Raw genomic sequence first — 15,832 nt, forward strand, 5'->3', positions numbered from 1 at the left:
ATTATTAATAAGCTCAGAGGTTCAGCAGGGCTTGATTCTAAGACTACCTTGCAATAAGGGTAAAAATAAAACCTCAAAAACGGCAAGTTAAACAGGTTCTCCTCCTCCCTACCCCATAGAACAAGCAACATGATAAAAAAAGTAAACAAATATTTCTCTTGTCTACTCTGAAAGGGAGAAAAGAGCCACTAAATAAGATTTTGAAAACAAGTCTGCTAAGGAGATTGGGCAATGGCTCTTTCTAGGAAGTCACCGTGTCCTCCAGACTTATTTCATTTGGAACAACATTTTGATTGCATGTACAGTCAGTGCTCAAAATTCCTGAGGGCAATGTTGCTAGAAAACAGTGCGTGCAAAAGTTTAAAAAAAGAAGTGAATGTGGATACATTGAACCTATGGGAAATAGGGAGCTAGGTCCTCGAGACCATCAAAAACTATAATCTTTTGCTAGAGATTGCTGAAAGTAGAATTTTCTGCATACCATTCTTTATGACAAAATATTAATTCTGATAATATATACTTTTCCTAACACAGTAACAATGAAACAAATCATAAGATGCAGTACATAAAATAAAATTGGTAACATGAAAACATTTTTCTCACTAGTGATTGTCTAGAATTCTGTAACCTTTTGGGCTATCATCTCAATAAAAAAATTTACTTTAGAGAATATTTACTTTGCATAATGCATGAAATCTATAGGACCATAAATGCTGATGGCAAAAAAAAATATTCTTAAAATGAAAACCTTTTTTTTATTTGGCTCTTTCTTCCACTGTGTCAGATGGTGAAGTGAGGATGTTGTACGGGATACTATAATGCTGTAAATTTCTCTACCTTGGCTACCCTCTAAAAACCAATGGGATGGGAAGGTTGCTGGGACTTGAGTTGCTGCTGTCAGAAGACTCCAAGATTGAGGAGGTCTTGGCATCACTTTCCACACTGCCCTTCAGGGTGGGTGTATAGTGTTAGACATCCTGAATGAAGCAACACCGTAAAAAAACTCTATCTGCTGCACCAGAGTACAAAGCATAGAAGAGGTAAGTTGACAGTTAATCTTAAAGTCATGTTTAATAATGGAATCAGCCATCTCAATAGCTCGTCAGTTGAATGATTAGACTGACAGCTGGTGTAGATATTCCATACAAATTTTATCTAACACCTTTATTTTCTCTCTAAGCCACATTACTGACTGCATGCTTGGGTTTAGAGCTCAAAGGACTGGCTCCATACTTTATGGGGGAAATTGCAACACAAAACTTGAGTTTTAAAATGCAGACAATGAAAATATGCAGAGTAATTCATTACAGTGGTAGGAAGAACAAGACCAGTGAATCATCTAGGACAGTGATGGCAAATCTTTTAGAGATCAAGTGCCCAATCTGCACCCTCATGTCACATGCGAGCCACCCCCTTACCTCAGACAGGGGAGAGAGGAAGCTCACCCATTGGGCTGCTGGGCAGAGGGGTAGGTGAAGTGAGAAATGTTCCCAGACATGGTGGAGAGGGGGAAGGGAGCAGCCCCCTCTAGCACGTGTGCCACAGGCTCACCAACACAGATCTAGGCAATCTGAAGCCAGATTCCAACTTGGGTCTTTGTGCCTCCAGACCTAGCTAGTCAGTCCTTGGCATCCACTCATTTAAAGTATCCATGTGATTTGTATTAGTAACTTCATTTTCACTTTCACATTAGCAACCGTGCACATTCCCTTCTATGCTAAATAGAGAAAAAAAATGAGGGCAGGATGCAGGTAAGTTTGTTGGCAAACCTATGGCAACTGAGACAAAAGGAGCCTGGCCTAGAGGCAGGAAGCCCCAAGTTCAAATCTGGATTTACATACTAGCTATGTGATCCTGGGCAAGACACTTCACTCTGTTTGCCTCGGTTTCCTCATCTGTAAAATGAACTGGAGAGGAAATGGCAAACCACTCCAGTATTTTTGCCAAGAAAACTCCAAATAGGGTCACAAAAAGTCAGAAACAGCTGAAATGATTGAACAACTATCAATATCTATATCTATATCTATATCTATATCTATGTATATCTTTGTGTGTGTGTGTGTGTGTGTGTGTGTGTGTGTGTATTTGCATTATCTCCCTTAATAGAATATAAACTTTTTGGAGGCAGGCAAAAGTCATTTCAACTTTATCTTTGTACTTCCAGTGATTGATACAGTGCCTGGCACACAAAGACATTTAATAAATGCAAGTTGATTCCTTGAAAATAGCATATTGCCTAAGGTCACTTTTAGCTTTTTAGACCAAGAATAAGGACTATGACAGTTTAATGCTTTGGAACAAATACTGACTCAGTTTACTCCTCTGTGAGGTGAAAGGATTCACTCCCTAAAGTCTCTTTTAATGAGCACTTTAAGGATTCATTATTATCCCCTTAAAGATGTATTTAGATGCAAGGAAATGGTAGATGTTTGATCTTGAGTCGCTATTCTGACTTTTCTTTTTACAGATGACACAACTAAGCACCAGGAAGGCTGAGGGAAATACCCGAGATCACACAAGTAGTAAAAAAGCAGGGATTTGACTGCAGGTTGTCCAATTCTTCTCTCCCTTCCACCCTACCTTTCATTTAACTTGGGGCACTACTTAAATATATCCTCAGAGCAAAAAGTCTTCCTGAATAGTGACGAAATGGATAAGTAGGTACTGAAGAACACTGTTCCCAATTTTCCCTTTCATCATGACCCTGTAACCAAACTTTTCGAGTCTGTTTGGGACCAAAGCCAGCAGGCTTCTGAGAACAGCACTGTAGCCTGTTTTAGGAAAGGTTATGATCTGCCACCAAAGGAAAAGGCTGTCTTGCCATCAAAGGGAAAAACTTGGAGCCTTAGCCAGGGCTTTCAGACTGGGAAGAGAGAGGGAGCGAGTCATTGTTAATGGGCTGGCTGACTGGCCCACTCTCTGGACTGCACCTAATGGGCGGAGAGATTGTGGTGGGAAGTGAATTGAGATCACTGTACCATTCTTACTGAGAAACTCACTGGAGGGCAAATTAGTTTTAGGAGAGTGTTTCTGAGCCAAATAAGGTTTTCAAGAGAAGCCTGACTCATAAACTATTCGAGCTGGTTGGCACCTTAGAGAACATCTCATCCAGCTCCTTCATTTTACAGTTGAGGGAGCTGAAGCCCAGAAAGGTTAAATAATTAAACTGAAGAACACAGTGGCAAAGCCAGGACGGCTACTTGGATCTCCCAATTCTCGGTTCAGTACTTTAAATCCTCCTAACTTGGCAATGCTGAGCCCACATCTCTTCGTGTTGTCATCAAGGATAGTGACTAGTTGTGTGACCCCGGGCGAGTTACACAATCTCTACATGCCTCAGTTTTCTCATCTATGAAATAGGGATAATAAAGCACCCATTTCCCATGGTTATTGCGAGAGTCCAATGAGATAGCATCCCTTTCACAAACCTGAAAGCATCAAACAAATGCTAGCTATTGTGAGAAATAGAGGATGGATCAGACGCTTGATTTAATTTTATTTTCTTAAAATGTTTTACTCTTTCTTTTTGTTGTTATTTCACTACTTAATGTGACTTTCCATTAATCCTCCACACACAGGCACCAGCGAAAGAAGCCTCCCTTGTAGCAAGTACAGTTAAACCACACAGACACATTGCCTGAGCCTAATAGAGGCCTCATTCCATACCCATAGCCCACCCCCTTACAGCCTAGAGGAAGGAGGCGGTTCTCACTGCTGATCCTCTAGCGTCAAGCTAGCCCTCCATATTTTTAGGTTATTTTTCTTTCTATCATCACGAGCATTGTATTGTTTTTCTCTCGGCCTGCCTAATTTTATTCTGCTGCAGTCCAACTAAATCTTCCTAATCTTCTCTGATTTTTTCATTTTCAGAGTTATGACTCAGGACATCATAATAGCCCAGTGACTTCATGGGGCATAATTGGTCCGATCATTCTCCATTTGAGGGGCAAACACTTTGTTTCCAGATGTGAATATGTTGGGGGGGGGGGTTATTTCTGTTATCCCAAAGCAGTGTGACAATGTAAATGTACACACATATGTACCTGGAAACCTAAGATATACATACACGTGTATGTGCAAATAAATCCTGTATTCATACATGCACATGCATTTATACTTGTATTTCCTTTATGTATGTATATACACCCAACATGCATTCCACCTATACATATGCACATGTGTGTATAAATGCATATATGTTTACATTTGTATTTCCTTTATATATGTTTATAAATCCAACATGTATTCCATATGCACATATGCATATGTGTGTATATACATACACATTTACATTTATTTCATATACACATAATCCATATATGCATATGTGTATACATCTATATACGCATGTATAAACACAGATTTCCTTTATATGTATGTGTAAACCCAATGTATACTCCACATGCATGTATAGACCCGTGTCTATATATGCATGTTCTCTTTGTGTGTATATGCACATGATATGCACCCCAGTGGGAATCTATTTGTACATGAATACATAGAGTTCTTTTATATGAGTATATGTATATAAACTCAGCATATACTCCATACATGCGTGTATATTTGTATAGACACAACACATGTAGATTTCCTTTATGTGTATATAGGCATATACATACATATACATATATATGTAAACCCAATATATAATCCACATATATGGATATACCCATTCATGCATGTATTTATATACACATATAAATTCCTTTTATGTGTGTATATGCACACAAACAACATATAGTCCATACACACATGTATATTTCTACTTATAATTCCTTTATATATATGCCTATAAACAGCATATACTCCATCATACATGTATATTTGTAAATAAACATATACATGCTTATTTCCTTTATATGTATATTGGGTGCACACATATATGCAGGGTGTATATATGTGTATTATGTGTGTATACACATGTACCATCATGTGCATGTATATATGCATACACTTGTGTGTACGTGTATGTGTGCACATGCAAATCCCCTTACATGCATGTATTTACACAAATACCATGCATGCCACACATGCATGCATATTCATATATACATGTATTTCCTTTGTGTGTGTATGCCTATAAACTCAACCTATATTCCATCTATACATGCATATATACACACACATGTACATATTTCCTTCATACATACATAGATATATGCACACATTTGTAAACCAACATATGCCTCTCACACATGTACACGCATGTGCGTGAGCATATATTCACACACATTACATACATGTGTTTCAATATGTTTATATTTGTGTAAAATAGAAATGTAAGTGTGCATGTGTGTGTGTCTGTCTATCTGTCTGTCTGTCCTTTCCTTCTCGCTCTGACCTCATTGGGGTACATGCCCAATAGTGGAATTACTCAGTCAGAGTTTATGAACTCTTCAGTCATTTTTCTAACATGGCTTCATATTGTTTTCCAGAATGACTGGCTAGTCCATGGCTCCACCGCCAGCGTGTCAGGGCACGTGTCTTTCCCTGCTCCTCTGCCACTGACGGCTGCCATCTTTTCTTATCTTGGCCAACTCGCTAGAACCCTCCTCCTTTTACAGGGGAGACAGCTGAGGCCCAGAGAAGGGGAGGGATTTTCCCCAACATCATATAGGTAACAATCTGCAGATTTGAGACTTCTCTCAAGTTCTCTGTGGCTCTTCCTAATTTCCTTTCTTTTACACCATACTGCGAAGTACTTAATGAAATCCAGCTCTACTGCCTCAATGGTATTTCTCTCCTTACCAGTCCAATCACCTTAACAAAAAGAGAGAGAAAGAGAGGGAGGGAGGAGGAAGGAGGGAAGGAGAGAGAGAGAGAGAGAGAGAGAGAGAGAGAGAGAGAGAGAGAGAGAGAGAGAGAGAGACAGAGAGAGAGAGACAGAGAGAGAGAGACAGAGAGAGAGAGAGAGACAGAGAGAGAGAGAGACAGAGACAGAGAGAGAGACAGAGAAAGAGAGAGACAAAAGACAGAGAGAGAGAGAAACAGAGAGACAAAAGACAGAGAGAGACAGAGAGAGATAGAGAGAGACAAAGAGAGGGAGAGACTGACTACTACTATTGAGCTCTCTGTCCTTTCTCTGACATGAGGAAGTCCAGCATAGCTGTGAGAAAATGTTCATGGAGAGAAAAAGTGGGGGAGAGGCAATACCTTGAGTATTTTAGTGAGAGAAATAAGGAAATAAGCATTGATTAAGGGCCTTTGGTATGCTAGGTACTCTGCTAAGGACTTTATAAATATTATCTCATTTAATCCTAACAATAGGACAGCCTAGTGACATGGGGGATAGAGGTCCAGGCCTGAGGTCAAGAAGACCTGAGTTCAAATGTAGCCTCAGACACTTCCTAGCTGTGTGACCCCAGGAACATCACTTAACTCTTTTTACCTCAGTTTCCTCATCTGTAAAATGAGCTGGAGAGGGAAATGGCAAAACCATTTCAGGATCTCTGCCAAGAAAACCCCAAATAGGATCATAATGCATCAGACACATCTCAAATGATCGAATAATAACAATTCTCACAATAATCCTGAAAAATAAAGGCTATTATTATCTCCATTTCACAGCTGAGGAAACTGAGGCAGTTACAGATTAAGTGACTTGCCCAGGGTCATACAGCTAGTAAGTGTCTGAAGTTGGATTTGAGCTTAGATCTTCATGATTCCAGGCCCAGTATTCTACCCTACCATGAAATCTAGCTGCTAGAAAGAATCTTCTTTACTTCATGCATTGGAGATATGATTTAATTCATGTAATAGATTCTTTTAATGCCTATATGTTTACTAGATTAAATAGCTATTTATTATTAATAATAAATGTTTTATTATTAATTCTATATATCACTATATTAATGAATATTATTGCAATTCTTTATTATTCATAATAATTTATATTTGTTATTTATGGCACATTGTATTTTCTATCCAATATTTAATTACCCAATAATTTATTAGTTAATAATTTGCTTATTCATTAATAATCATTTATATTTGCTATTATACATAGTATTTGATATCCGATATCTAACTGCCCAATCGTTTATTAATAACCTACTTATTAATTAATCATTTATATTTGCTATTTATTATACATTATATTTTATATTCAATATTTAATTGCCTGATAATTAATTAATAACTCACTTATTAATTAATAATCAGATAAATCTTGATATTTAAATTTTAACTAGTAAATTCTAAAAATTAGTAATTTAATAATTAATGATGGTTTTTAATATATTGTAATGATAAAATTAATAATGATAACATAAAAATTGTTAATATAAAACGTTATTAAATAAGAGTTTTTTTAATAAACTGACTATTTGCTTAGGAATTTGATATTTTTCATACTGACAGTGAATCACGTTCCAGTTATGGCCCATGTGAAAAAATGAGTCAGGATAGCATAGAGGGTAGAGAGCTGACTTCCAAATCACTAGGATATGGTTTCAGATTCTACCTCTGAGACTTACTGACTGTGTGACCCTGGGCAAGTCTCATACTCAGTGCCCTCAGGAAGCTCTTTTGAGACTTGAAGTTACAGAACCTTTGATGAATTGAAATGATAATTCTGGACCAAAAGTAAAGGAATAAAAAACATCTTAGTGGTATTTGAAGGGTCACCAGAGTCTGAATGTTTATATAATAAAGACTTAAAATTCTGTCAGTCCTCCATGTACTTCTCAATCCAGGAAAAAGACTATGTGAGGAAAGAAATAGCCCCCAAAGAGAAGCCCCACAAGACCTGAGTGAGAGAATTCCCAAGAGCTGGCTGGTATTAGAGCCCAGCCAGCAGCTTTACGTCACCATCCCCAGCTTCCAACAAGAAGGCAGGCTGAGATGAGCCAAGGCCTACCTGACTTCATCCTCCTGTCCTCAGGACCCCGGGGGAAGTGGGGAAGAGGCTGGCTGCTGAAGAGGTTGTCACACAAAAGGCTCTGACACAGCTTCCTCAGGAAGCTTAAGACACAGCCGAGGCTGTTCACCACGGGCAGGCTCAGGAGATGCTGTTTCCCATCAAAAGAAGCTGAGACTGAAAAACCACAGGAGACAGCGATTCAGAGCTGTGTGCATGGAAGGAGAGTTTGGGCCAAGCAGCCTGGGGGCTGAGGAATCAGATCAAATCAAAATGGAAGCAAAGAAAAGAAAGTAGATTAAATAAAAATGAAAGTAAATTCTCTGAAATGAAATAAAGTACAGGGAAATAATTTTAACTGACAAAATTATAAAATAATTCATGAAAGTAGAAATAAAAGAAATAAAACCAAACTAAAATAAAAGAAGAGAAAGCCCCAGCCCTCTCAGTGCTGCTGTCTTATACTTGGGTTTGGCTTTTAAAGAGAGAGAAACATTGGACCTTGAGGGCCTCTCCTTCCATTTCCTTGAACAATCCCTGGCAGATATTTTTCCTTTTTGCCTTTCTTGTTCTCTGTTCTCAGTTACTCAGAGATGAGCTTTCTTTATCTTGGCCAGAACAAAACCTCCTTGCCACTTCTTGGGCATCACCTTACCTTACTGCCAAGACTCTGGCCACATCTCCCTTCCCATCCCACAAACTCCTGCAGCCACCTGGACTCTGCTCATTTGTTCCTCTGGCTCTGGGAGGTGAACTTTCTACTTATCTTCCTAGGAACCAGGACTCCATCCATGCCATCAAACCTATACCAATACCTCCGCCTCTTTGTGGCTCCCCTGGATTTGTTGTCTACATCCACTAGAATATAAGCGCCTGGAGGCAAACACTGTCTTGCTTGTCTACGGTCTGTAGCCCCAGTGTTTGGCACAGTGCCAGACACATAATAGACACGTCAATGCTTACTCACGTATCCTCTCTGTCTTTGGTGTTTAGCCATCTATCCATGACTAGTGGTAATGGAAAGGCCAAGGCATTTGGAGTAAGGGGACTTGGATTTGAATCCCAGCTCTACCCCTCTAACATTTATTGCTCGGGTGACTTTGGACTAGTCCCTTATTCTCTCTGAAAACGGCTGGTGGCGAAGAGATTCCTTACATCTTATACTTCCTGGCCAAGTTGTGTCAGAATCTCTTAGACTTGGTGGCCTCTAAGGTTCTTTCCAGTTTTTTTTTAAACCCTTAACTTCTGTGCATTGACTCATAGGTGGAAGAGTGGTAAGGGTAGGCAACGGGGGTCAAGTGACTTGCCCAGGGTCACACAGCTGGGAAGTGTCTGAGGCCGGATTTGAACCTAGGACCTCCCATCTCTAGGCCTGGCTCTCAATCCACTGAGCTACCCAGCTGCCCCCTCTTTCCAGTTTTAAATCTATGATCTTATCATTTGCAGCTGCTCTCTCCCATGGAGGCAATATAGTTGATTTATTTTCCTTTTAGAAATTATTTATTTAGTTTTTTTTTGTTGTTGCATTAAAGCCTCCAAGGGTCTCCTTCCCTCTGCGAGTTTTAAAATTAATAGACAATAACTATTATATTTTATAAAAATTTTATTGATAATAACTAAAGTAAAAAAACTACCTAAACCAGCCCTTGGTTGTGAGAAAAGAGAGCAAGAGGGAGGAGATACAGAGCTTATAAACAATATGTGACCACATGATGTGGTGGAGAGATTAAAAGGAATTCTGGGAAATACTGAAGGACTTCTGGGGGGATGAAGTTCAGGGTAAAAAATTCTAATTAATACACCTCCCACACTAAAGAAGGCATCATCTGACCCCCCAAAAGTGTGCATGTATACATATGTATATGTGCATAAATACATATTATATATATAATACACATTATATATATATATATATAACTATATATAACTATGTTGTGCATGATTCTATTTATCAGTTCTTTCTTTGGAGTCACAACAGGCAGTGTTGTTTGGTGGAAAGTGGGCTGGATTGGGAATAAGGGCTCCTTGATTCAAATCCCTGCTCCAACGCTTGTTGCCTGTGTGATCTCAGATACGTCACAAATAGGCATGGAAGTCTATTGCCGACACATTTCTGTTTTGAGGTCTTGTGCCTGCCGAGAATTCAGACCCCAAGCCATAGAGAGCCAGGAAGGGGGAGCTAAAGTAGTTGGAGCATTGAGGTACTTTAGGAATAAGAATCATTGGTGACCCCATTCAATTTTAGAACTAAAAGTATGGCCCCACTTCATTAGAAAAACATGACTGTGACTGAACCAGAGGTCTGAGTAGTGAGCAACTGTAGCAACTTTGGGTGAAACAGTGTGATACATTGGAAAGAGTGTGGGATTTTGAGTCAAAGGATCTGGATTCAAATTATGTTTCTGCTAAAAAAAATGTTTCTACTACTTTGTGGCTAGGTGGCATTATGGATAAAGTGCTGGAGTTGGAATCGGGAATAAAGTCTGAATCCTGCCTCAAATACTTACTAGCTGTGTCACCCTGGGCTAGTCACTTAACCTCTTTCTGCTTCATTTTCTTCATCTTTAAAATGGGGATAATAATAACACCTACCTCACAGGGTTGTTGTAAGGGTCCAATGAGATAGCATATGTAAGGCACTTTGCAAACCTGAAAGTGTTATATAAATGCTAGTTACTACTACTACTACTACTACTACTACTACTACTACTACTACTACTACTACTACTACTACTACTACTACTACTACCACCACCACCACTACCACTACCTTATGATTCAGGGTAAATCACATTCTGAGTCTCTGTAAAATAAGGGGATTCCACTGGATGATCTCTGTGGGACCTGTCGTTCTAAATGCATGATCCTATGACCCTCATGAAGGGTCAATCATCCAAGCTGCTCATGGGACCCTGTTATTCCTGTTAATATGAACACATGTAGGGGCAGCTAGGTAGCACAATGGATAGAGAACTGCCTGGAGTCAAGAAGATTCATCTTCCTGAGTTCAAATCCAGCCTCAGACACTTACTGGTTGTGTGATCCTGGGCAAGTCATTTAACCCTGTTTGCCTCAGTTTCCTCATCTGTAAAAAAAGCTGAAGAAGGAAATAACAAACCACTCCAATTGCCAAGATAACCCCAAATAACATTACAAAGAGTTGGATGTGACTGAAAAATGACTGAATAGCATGAATATGTGTGTATGTTTACTACCTTGAGAAAGAGAGAGAATATTGTGTAGCCTCAGTGTTTTATGCTTTCTCTCAGGAGTCAGCAATTGTGATGCTTCCAATCTGTCTAGCAGCTAATTTAATTAAGCAAATTGGAACATGGGCCAGAATGTTCATGGAGGCACAGAAGAAGAGGACAGGAAGTTCATTTCACCTCTCACAAAAGGATATGGAATTAGGGAGGCTTTTAAAATTATTCCTCTGAGAGATAATGTGGTCTAGTGAAGTAACTCCCAGATTTCTGAGCATCCTGAGTAATATCCTTGGACCTTCTGTTTGGGAGGTCTTCAAAGTAAGTCATTTTGTCTTTTGTTTCTTCTATAACATGACAGAACCACTTGCCATTTCACTTCAACATATAGGGGAATTCAGCTAAGGCAGTGAGTTAAAATGCTATGAAATCTCAAGACCAAAAAGCTGGGTTGTTGCTCAGTCATTTCTGATGCTATATAACCCCATTTGGGGTTTTCTTGGCAGATACTAGAATGGTTGGCAGTTCCTTCTCCAAAACATTTTACAGATGAGGAAACTGAGGCAAACAGGATTAAGTGACTTGGCCAGGGTCACACAGCTAGTAAGTCTCGGGTCAGATTTGAACTCAGGAAGATGAGGCTTTCTGACTCTATCCACTATGCCACCTAGCTGACCAAAAGCTCAGTAGAATCATTTATAACTATGTGAATCTGAGCCCATGGGGGTCACAAAAGGAGTATGGGTATCAAATAAAGAAAAGAGCATCAGTGATACTGATCCTCCAGTCCCTCAGCCCAGGATTCAGTTGAAGTTTAGCCTGCATTGGCTTTATGTAAGGTTTTGAACATGGTATAGTAAAAAGAATAATGGCTCTAGAATCTGAGAACCTATGTTCAAATAATATCTCTGATGCTTACTACCTAGGTGGCCTTGGACAAATCACTTGACCTCCATGGGCCTCAGTTTCCTCATCTGTGAAATGAGAGGGTTTGATTAGATGATCTCTGAGGTTCTTTCCAGGTCTAGATCTTTGGTCCTATGAACATCACTGTTGAGACTGTGTCTGGGTCACTGCCATTTAGCAAAGAAAACACGAAGGCTTCTAGTCCCCAGGGTGATACCTATGGCTCACTTTGGCAGAGAACACTTCTTATATAATGAATGAAAGGAGATGCTCTCTGCCCTAAATGTCCATTTTCATCTTGCTCTAATCTCTGGTCATGCCTGTCATAATCTCTTTTAAAATAATGTCCACAGAACGTTTACAGAATGGAATTACGGATGTAGAACCATGCCAAAGGCTGAATCGTCCATGCACTGGCAAGCAGTGTCACCACCCAGCCTAGAGGGGATAAAATCATGGAGGAAATTATTGCTTTCCTTAATTTTTGCTGCCACAAAGAAGGGAAAGACTTGTAAACTGATCTAATTAAGGACTGTGATGCTGTTACTTTCCAAATTAAATTTGATTCAATTCACTTCAGTTCAATAGAGAACTGGCACAAGAGTCCAAGGAAGTGAGTCAAAATACTACTGCTGATGCTCGTCACTTATGTGACATTGTCACTGAAATCATTAAACCTCCTGGGACTTTGATCTCCTTATCCGTAAAATGAGGGTTTTGGACTAGATGGCTTGAGGTTCCTTTCAACTCTAGAATAATGATCCTATGAATAATTCAACTCAGCAAGCATTTATTTGGCACCTACTGTGTTCCATAGGGCAACTCGGTGATACAGTGGATAAAGTACTGGGCCTGGAGTCAAAAGGGCCTGAGTTCAAATCCAGCCTCAGGCACTTCCTACCTGTTTGACCCAGGCAAGTCACTGAACCTTGTTTGCCTCAGTTTCCTCATCTGTAAAAGGAACTGGAGAGGAAATGACAAACCACTCCAGAGTCTTTGCTAAGAAAACCCTAAGTGAGCTTATAAAGAGTTGGGCATGAGTGAAACTACTGTACAAAAAAAAATTATGTTCCATGGTCCAAGGTAGGTGCCAGTACCCATTAGAGAGAATGGACTTTGGCAGCTGGCACTCTTTGATACTCAAGCGTTTCCCTTCATAGGTATTTCGCAAGCACTTGAGGAGATGGATGTTAGGGAATGTAATAGAAAAATGGAGAACACAGCGTAACTTTTAGAAGAATTGAGTTTATGGAGAAAAAAGTCTCTCTCTGGGTCTCTTGCATAATCTTACATTCTAAACTTGCAAATGGAAGGAAGGTATAGGGATGCTTGGAAAAAACAAAAATTTCTACAAAGTACACTCAGTTCAAGGTAGATTAATGGCACGGGGGTAGAGGAAGTTAGGGATGAGTTTGTGCGCTCAGAACAGCCCAAGAGATATGCAAAAGAAATAATTCCACAGTTAGTATAATACAACGTATTTGGCTTGAAACCCAGTCAAAAGCAAAAACTCAGAGAGATGAACATTCCTGCTGGGTCAAGAGGCTCTTTCTCCCCTGCTTGCCAATGGTCATCCAGGAAGGAAGAGATGGACAAGATGGAAAATGAATAGTGGTGAGTAGACTGAGGTGGTGGAGGATAATCTGAAAAGGAGCAAAGCTTATATGGTATAGAATTTAGATGTGGAAGGGATCTCAGCAATTATGGAAATCAAATCAGATGATACCTGTAAAGTACTTTGTAAGCCTGAACGTGCTATGTAAATGCTAGCATTCATCATCTTTCTAATTGGCTCATTTTACAGATGAGGAAACTGAGGCTGAGAGAAGTGAAGTGAAACCATTAGGGGCAGAACTGGAACTGAAATATGGGCCTCCTAAGTCCGGATTCAGGGTGTAGACAGTCTCCTCACAGCTAACAAGTGACCTTAAACAACCAGTTGTCTTTAGACTCTGGGGCTTCTCTACTATTTCAATGGAAGCAAGAATCACTTGGGATTTCCGAACTTTTGGACAAGCTCTGGTCTTAAACCCACTAAGCTAAACCCTGATTTTCTAATTGCATCCTGTTTGGAAATCCCACACTAATTAGCCTCCCAGCATTCAATCATTCTCTACAGCCTTACCAGACACCATCTCGCCACCATAGCCCTGCTTGACCAGGAAGAAGACTGCCTTCTGCTGGCGTGCACAGTCTATGCACGCCTGAACCGCCTGCTGCAGGACTGCTGAGGGCCTCTCTGGGCCAAAGTGCTCCGGGAGCTGCTGTACCTTCTTCCTCTCCAGGTATGGCCCCAAGTTGGCTTGTTTGTTGACATAAATGCAAACTGCAGAGACAAATACCCGGCACCAAGTGCTTATTATGGAACGCAAGGGATCAGCTCAAATTGGGGGCCTCTCCCAGGGTTCTGCTCCCTCTTCCTTCCTCTCTTGGCTTGGGAAGCATCACTGACAGTTCTGGAATGATGAATTTTTCTTGAAGGAACAAAAGTAATGGACCTTCCAAAGCACTGGGGCAAGCACCCAACATGACCTCCCAAGATGGCTAACAGAGGGATAAGTATAAATGATATTGCTGCCAACCCTTCCATGAAGCTTTAACTTTAGCCTCAGGAGTTTTTCATTATAGAAATCAGAGGCTGGGACCACACTAGAATCCAACAATCTGACTCTGTTTATTAATTAACCAGTTTATTTGTAGCATAAATTAATGTGTCACATTAATTAATATTTAACTATTATCAGTTATAATTATTACTTATACTTAGTATTAATTAATGATTAATGTGACATAAAATTAATTCACTATTTGACATGTTGTCACTAATGACAAACAAATACACAAATTAATTCACTAATTAGTTTGTCACAATTCACTAATGATAAAGTCCCCAATGTTTAAAAGGTTCTAATGGTCATTTTCTTACTGTGTGTGCAAACAGATACATATTCTCTTCTCCCATTCCCCCACAAAAAGTAAAATGACTCTTTCAGATGACTTTTTCTTTCTTAAAAAGAGGTCTTAAAACCACCTCTAAATGTCACAAATATAAATATATCATCAAAGGTTCCTTTAGCAAAAAAAAAAAAAGCTATGTATTCATAGCTTTAAAGAAAAGGTATGCTCACTTGCTCTTTCTGATCCTATATGTAACTGAGGGCAGTGACTTCAGAAGGCTGACAGCACCGTCCTGGAAAGGACCTGGGACAGTGATGGTGAACCTTTTAGAGAGGTAGGAGATATCCTCAGGCATGGAGAAGGGGAGGGGAATAGCCCAGTCTCACGTCTCTCTGGCTTTCTAGTAATGAACTCCAGAAAACTCTTTCCTGGGGCAACAGTGGGTGTACCCATGGAGAGGACTCTGAGCAGCCCCCCTCTGGCATATGTGCCATAGGTTTTCCACCATGGACCTAGGAGAAAATAAGCCTCTTTAGGGCAGGAGCTGTTTTTCATTTTTGACTTTGTGTCCCCAACTTCTGGCACATGGTTGCACTTAATAAACATCTATTGCATTAGATACAAAAGGTTCTATTTTCCTGACTTCTGTAAGCAATCAAAAAGAAAATGAATCAATGGACCATACACTATAATCTGGGTTTGGAATTCACTCTGGTATGTTGTAGAAAGTTTTTTTTTCCATCATACTCAGTTTGCCGTTAGTATAAATTTATCTATTGCCCAAGAAATCCCTGCTGCATTATTTGTAAAGACTAGAGGTAGGAGTAGGATGATGGGAGTGGGGGGGGTGGGGAGGTCCTCTGGGAATCATGGGCCAGAAAAAGAGAAAGGAGCTATTTTGCAAAGTTTGGCCTAGAAACATTTACCTTTGTTCAGCACCTAGGACAGAACCTTTACACCCTTTCTA

At 39.8% G+C, this 15,832-nt stretch overlaps 1 protein-coding gene across 1 annotated transcript in view; it reads right to left on the minus strand.

Annotated features, from left to right (window-relative positions):
* The window catches only part of SCML4 (Scm polycomb group protein like 4), a 94,294-nt gene that overhangs the window by 50,096 nt on the left and 28,366 nt on the right, over nt 1-15,832 (minus strand). Inside the window, exons 3-4 of the mRNA XM_044675402.1 lie at nt 14,093-14,293; nt 7,859-8,035 (exon numbers count right to left, since the gene is read on the minus strand). Of these exons, the coding sequence (XP_044531337.1) occupies nt 7,859-8,035; nt 14,093-14,293 (378 nt within the window). The remainder of the gene's footprint in view (nt 1-7,858; nt 8,036-14,092; nt 14,294-15,832) is intronic.

This window comes from Gracilinanus agilis, chromosome 4 (genome assembly GCF_016433145.1).
Source record: "Gracilinanus agilis isolate LMUSP501 chromosome 4, AgileGrace, whole genome shotgun sequence".
Lineage (NCBI taxonomy): Eukaryota > Metazoa > Chordata > Mammalia > Didelphimorphia > Didelphidae > Gracilinanus > Gracilinanus agilis.